Source organism: Gouania willdenowi, chromosome 5, assembly GCF_900634775.1.
Source record: "Gouania willdenowi chromosome 5, fGouWil2.1, whole genome shotgun sequence".
Taxonomy (NCBI): Eukaryota; Metazoa; Chordata; class Actinopteri; order Blenniiformes; family Gobiesocidae; genus Gouania; species Gouania willdenowi.
In genome coordinates this window covers 18214243-18220627 of record NC_041048.1, presented here as the reverse complement: position 1 = coordinate 18220627, position 6385 = coordinate 18214243, and the positions used below count along the sequence as shown (strand labels likewise).

The following is a 6385-nucleotide window of genomic DNA, read 5'->3' as shown; positions in this document are numbered from 1 at the left end:
GGGCCAGAGGGGCCCACCCCCTTTTTTTTCTTGGCAATTTTCATTGATGTCGTTTTCTCATTTATTTGTGAATCAAATATTGCGACAGTTGGTGGTAGCAAATCATTGACACATACCAATATATGAATGGAGCCCATTACTCTTTATGTGCCACGGAGGCGCCAGGAGGCCCCTGGTGGCCCCATTTTTCAAATGACTACTCCTCCATTAATTCTCTTTGAATCAGGCTGTAATTTGACATGGATATTACACACATAGCAGATTACATGCAACTGGTGATTGTTGATATTCCCTGGACCAGCATCAGAAGACACTGACAGAAAGTTTGGACATCAACTTTACTCATACACAGCATGAATATTTTGACTTTCGTTTTTATTTTTATTTTATTCCTAGTAAACATCAGGACAAGTTTAAAACATTGGACAGTTGTAAAACGAAAAAGAATAGAAACTTGCAAAAAATTAAAAAAAACCCCCTCTGTCTTAAAGTTTGTTTGGTGCTCCTAAAGACTTTAAAAGTTTACATGATTTTTCATAGGATGTATCAATTTCTCTAATTGTTTGACACAAAATATTTAAATATCAAATTATATTTTTTTCATCTTATTAATGAAATATAATTGCTTTAGGGATATTTTACTAATAAACGGTTATTTTTAATTTTTATTCTTTTTAACTAATACATGCAGTTGACACATGAATGAATGGAAAAGTGATGCCATTTCAACTATAAGCAGAACATGCTGCTGTAAATGTGTAATTATAAATCTGCAATGTTCATTTGAATTTAGATATATAATAATATACAGCATTTTTATGAATAAAGTTTCTGTTTTTACGAGTAAAATAAATCTAGGATTTATTTTACTCATAAAAACAGGATTATTTTACCCGTAAAAACAGAAACTTTACTCACGAAAACGGAAACTTTTCTCTTAAAAACAGAAAGTTTTATTATTCAAGTGAATGCGATAAGCTTCCGTACAGAGCTAATAAATATCTTAAAAACGTATTTCCATAACATTTAGGTTATTTACATGTCCCGGCTGTATTTTATTTGTTTTAAAGTGTATTTAAATCGATCTTTCAGATACACATCAATGAAAAGCTTCCACTTCCGCTTCCACTGCAGGTGCTGCGCGGTGATTGGCTGGCTAATTAAGCTGCTTTTACCCGGTGGTTGTTTGGCGATTCGACACGATAATGGTCTTTGTGATTCGCTCAACAATAACAAAAACTCTCCTTAAGCACACGTCTAACACAATGGCCAAAAGTGGTGTAATGCCTTGGAAGTATCACCTGTTGTATTGCGCTGTCACGGCTCTCACGTGTGTCAGCCTGTGTCACGGACAGGCTGAAGTGGTTACTGGTGGAACTGGTGACGGTGGGGACGTAGTAGAGGCCGTGCAGGGCGGCCTTCGCTTCACCAGAGTCCGCACTGAGACCAAGCTGGACTCCGAAGCTCCAACTCGACAAGGCTCACTTTCCTACAGATTTAACCAAGACGGTGACCGAAACTCAACCCACGGTGAGTGTTAGAAAAGCTCCTTTCACAATAAAGTTATGACGTAGCTCAGAGGTTCTCAACTTGTGGGTCGCGAACCTACTATTTGGTTTTTGTGTCGTCTTTATCTGAAGGGACAAAATCAGAGTTTGCAACTTATTTATGAGGAAACAAAAGACTGTTGTGTTCAGAGGTGTAAAAAGTACTGATGCTACTCAAGTAGAAGTACTGTTACTTGATTGAAATTGTACTCCAGTACAAGTTAGTCATACATAAAATACTCAAGTAGCTCAATTAAATAGTACTCAAAGTAAAAGTTACTAGTTACTTTCATCAACAGTGTTTATTTTTGGTAATAAATCTCAACGTTTCCTTGCATTCAGTAAACATCTCATGTATAAACTTAAAAAGGAAGAGACCAAATCTTGCACAATTGGAACTTCATTTATTTTCTACAAAGGCATCTGTATAAAATAAAAGGTTTGAAAAAATGTACAATTCTTTTTTAAATAAAATAACAGCAATTAATTCAATTCAGGCTTTAAAGGTGCAGTTCGCAACTCTCAGATGCTTCTCTCCCCCTCCCTGCCTGCTGCTCTTTTGCCCTGCCTCCAAACTTTCCAAAGTCCCTCCATCAGAGGTGCTAACAAGGTTTGGTCGACGTGCCGCGATATACCCCAAAATTTCAACAATCCCAACTCCAGCGTCGGCCTCATTGGAGGTGCCGGACACATGTCAAAAGCTTCCCCCGAGCGAAAAACTTCAAAACGCGCCGCACAGGGGGCGCGGGATGCGCAGCGGGACCTCTGACGCTCCCTGACACTTCCAACATATATTGTGAATGTATACATTCCACTTTTGATGCTTTGAATGTGTTTGGTGTCAATCGCGCCATAATGTGTCACAAAGGAAAAAACAAACCTATGTTCCAAATACAGCTACACAAATGTTTGCTATACATGGAAGAATGAATACAGTTGTGATTTAAAAAACCACACTAAATATTTATTTCATGCTGATTTGTCATTCACTGCACTCCATTAAAGAAAATTAAAGCCCAACATGAATTGAAGTATTCTTACTTCACAACATTAAATCCAATTGCCACAAAACCTTTTTCTTTAATTTAATGTTGTTTTTAAACTTCAAAATAAGACTTTGTGGAATGCATACAAAGTCAAATATTTTTGGACGTAAATTTTACCACATCAATAAAAGAGCACAGGTTTTTTGGTTTGGGGCCATAAAATGATGATCATATTTTTGTGGGTCATTTGTTATGGATAAATATTACATACTGTTGATTTCCGAAAGGACTGAGTCTGCTATTGTTTAATGAACTCTAAGTCTGTAAATGGTCATTTCTTTCCAGTGCTTCAAAGAATGTTTGATGAAAAATTGAAGCGCATGGCGCCATCAGTGCAATGTAGTGACGATGAGATGACACTCAAGGTCAAACGAGTCAGCCCGATGCATTTCCTCGTGGATAGCGGTACGTTCCTTACCAAGAGTGGGCAGTGTTTCGCTAAACAAATCCAAAAAAGTGAAAAAGTGTGATGTTTACTAGGTGAGAAACCTCTTACTCCACTTGCTGGGATGTCCTCTAAATGTGGCTTCTCAATGAAGAGGTCACGCAGAGATGTGCAGTTTGCAGCATCTTATCAAGGCTGCCATGTGACCCAACAGGTAATGTTAAGTTTCAAGTATTTTTCAAACATTTTGGGAGCAATCAGGATCCTCACAGTGAAGCCCCTTTCCATTGTTGTTCTGTTTATGTCTTTGTGCGATTGTCATCTCTGTATATCTTTCTCTCTTAGGGTGGCGAATATATCCTACCTCTGCGTTTATGGGGGGCCCCGATGGCAATGTCTTGCCCTGCTTTGCTGCCTTCTCCATCAGTTTTTTGCTTTCCATCTGGGATGGTGGTGAAGATTGTCGGTATAACAGCAAATGATCTCAATGTCAAGGGTATGTGACCTGCAGAGAATTAGTTTTGGATGTTCGACCTTTTTCTTTATTCAGTGTCAACCCTGTTGTAGTGTCTAGCACTTGGACGTCTCTTTCCGCTGCATGCATAAGTTGTGGATTTATAGTTGAAGTATTTTCTGGAGGACTGACACTCACTGCACCCTACAACAGAGGCTTTTGTGTAGAGATGAAGGTATGATGGTCCTTCTTCTGGTCCTACATGAAGCCATATCAGATGGGTCTTCTTTTTTACCTGTTTCCTGTCTTGCAGGATAATGAGTATTTACTCACTCTGCTATGGACGGATGTTGAGCTCTTGGTCACCTGCCCATCGATACCCAACATTAAGCCTACCATGGCAACTGTTACACTTCCAAGTACCACGAGTGGTGGACTCTTGAGCTCCCTGTATTCTCAGTTGCTAGGATTTTCTCTGCCTACATCAACACAATCTCCACCTTCCACCGTAAGCACAATGGCACCATTTCTTCGTCCACGGTACCTCTCGGCTGTGCCTGCAAGCATGAAGGCTAATGCTGAAGGTCTGCCTTCTGATGAGCTCTCGTCATTCTCCTTCATTTCCCAGTATGCTCCATACCTCATGCTTCCCAGATCTGATCACCCAACACAATCCTCTACTACAAAAAGTACAGCTACTGTTCCAACTCTGCCTGAGCTGCCAAAGTCTCCACGCTATGCATTTTCCGTTTTCCCACAACGCCCCTTACTACCCGGAAACTTCGGTCCAACAACAGCATCTCCATTCCCTGCTACTCCCACACAAGCTTCAGTAGCCACATCTGCACTGACTTCAGAGCCTAAAGAAAAGAATCAAGTTCCTGAACAGATAGAATTCCCTTATCCATTCCTGCCATTTCTAAGAGGACCACCACCTCCAAAAGATCAAGGTCTAGCCTCAGGAGATACCAAACCAGAAATCCAGATACCTGAACTGCCACAACTTTTGTATCCTCGGACCTACCACATCCCTGTGTTGTACCCTCAAACCAAACATCCCCCCGAGAAACAAAATAGTCAAACAACTGCTCTGACTACCACCCCAACAACCACTACAGACACGCCTAAGAAGCCTGCTGCACAGTTAGCGTTTTATCATCCACACACTTTCATGCAGGTGTATTATCTTCCACAGCAGGCTGCTCTTCCTGTTTTACCTGATCCTCCAACCACTTCTGCTACAAACACAGCTCCACCCGACCAACATGAACGTCAACCCATCAGCCGAGCCTTACCCCCTCTCTACCCTTTCCTTTCTCATGAGAAACTAAAAACAGCTACAAGAATATGGTAAAATTGTACTGATAATTCCTAACACAAAACTATACAATTTTCATGGGTGTGTTTTCTAAACTTAGAAGTTCAGCAACATAAAACTTACAATCCTGGCAAAGATTGTTTTTGTGATGAATAAAAGTCAATCCTTAAAATGTACATTTAGTTTTTGCCTATGTTTGAATAGGCGTTATACATTTTTTAAATTGTATGTTTCTGTAAATCTTATCTTGTATGACTTTTTGTTTATTTCATTCTATTCTAAATTAAATAAGTGAAGATATATAAATATTTTCACCAAAGTCAAAAGGAGGAGAAAGAAAACTTTCATTTTGAATCTGTACATGCAAAAATATATATATATTTTTTACTACGCCTTGACATACACTTCAACCATTTCGCTGTTGTACGAGTTTTATTTTCTTTATGCAAATACCAAAATTATACACATTTTCATCAGTATTGATATTGGCAAATCACAAGTAATTTTGAAAACTTCTCCACACTTGTATTGTTTCAGATAAAAAACATCAGTATTATGCCATTATTAATGTACTATTAATTGTACTGTCTCCAAAAAAGTGATGATGCACAATGCTTTATGTCTAGAATAAATGAAATTGTAGGTCGATAAGCTTCCCTCTTTAAATACTGATAAATGTATGATTAATGAGGGATAAATTATACTTGTGAATTTGATATTGGTTGCATTAATTTTAAGGAAGTATTTAAGGTTAACATACTTCCCCTATACTTTTTAACCAAGGATTTTGCTTGTGATATCAAATTAACTGCATTCACTGCATGTACTTGTGGTGTTTCTGTTAGACCAACATGATCAACACCACAATGCACATTCAAAGAATACGTTATTCATTCTATGGAAAGTGGAGATTTTGTTAATATGTATTTGAAGATAATTGACACGTTTTCTTTTTTTTGATCCACTGAGCACATCAGTTATACGACAGCAACAGTCGTATAACTGAAGGGAAAAAAACGCAGGACATATTTGGAGATAAAGATAGGCATACAGGCAATATTGGTTATCAGAAAAGATGGAGACGGGTGCAGCCTGACTGGTTTAAACTGACGGGGTAGTGTTTCTTGTATGTAGTGTTACATTAGCGGCATTAAGAGAGTTAGTTATACGGTACGTGTGACATTCAGTCCTTTAGGCAAAACGTAAAAGCAAATATATCATTCCCATGAGAAAATAAATTTGTCAACATATCAGGTTCACAAGTCTCTCAGTATCGTGACACTTTTGGTGCTGCCTGATGGAGCATTGATTGCAATGGCTGCTTCTCAGCAGTGTTGACGTTATAGTAGTGTCCTGATCAAATAACGTATCGGATATCGGTTTATCAGCAAAAAAAAAAAAGAGTATCGAATTATATCAGCCTGCATCAAATATCTCTTACTTAGGCTCTCCGATACAAGCAGTATATTCCAGACTCCTCTCCACTGCTTCTAATAAATTTGTGAGTTTTTCTCATACCTACTATTGCTGACTATTGTTCTCTTTTTGAGTAATATTACTTGCTCAAGTCTTGTCTAACATTCCACACCACAGAATAAGTAATAAAAGTGTGATCTGCGCTGATATTGCGTTGGA

The 6385-nt window shown here is 38.5% G+C and overlaps 1 protein-coding gene across 1 annotated transcript; it reads left to right on the top strand.

Moving 5' to 3' along the window:
* The first annotated feature begins 1064 nt into the window (after window positions 1-1064).
* On the top strand, window positions 1065-4875 carry LOC114463705 (uncharacterized). Its single transcript, XM_028447423.1, has 6 exons — window positions 1065-1530; window positions 2879-2998; window positions 3074-3192; window positions 3324-3474; window positions 3546-3667; window positions 3746-4875. The coding sequence occupies exons 1-6, from the start codon at window positions 1206-1208 to the stop codon at window positions 4784-4786; spliced, it is 1878 nt and encodes a 625-aa protein (XP_028303224.1). The 5' UTR covers window positions 1065-1205; the 3' UTR covers window positions 4787-4875.
* The last annotated feature ends 1510 nt before the right edge of the window (window positions 4876-6385 follow it).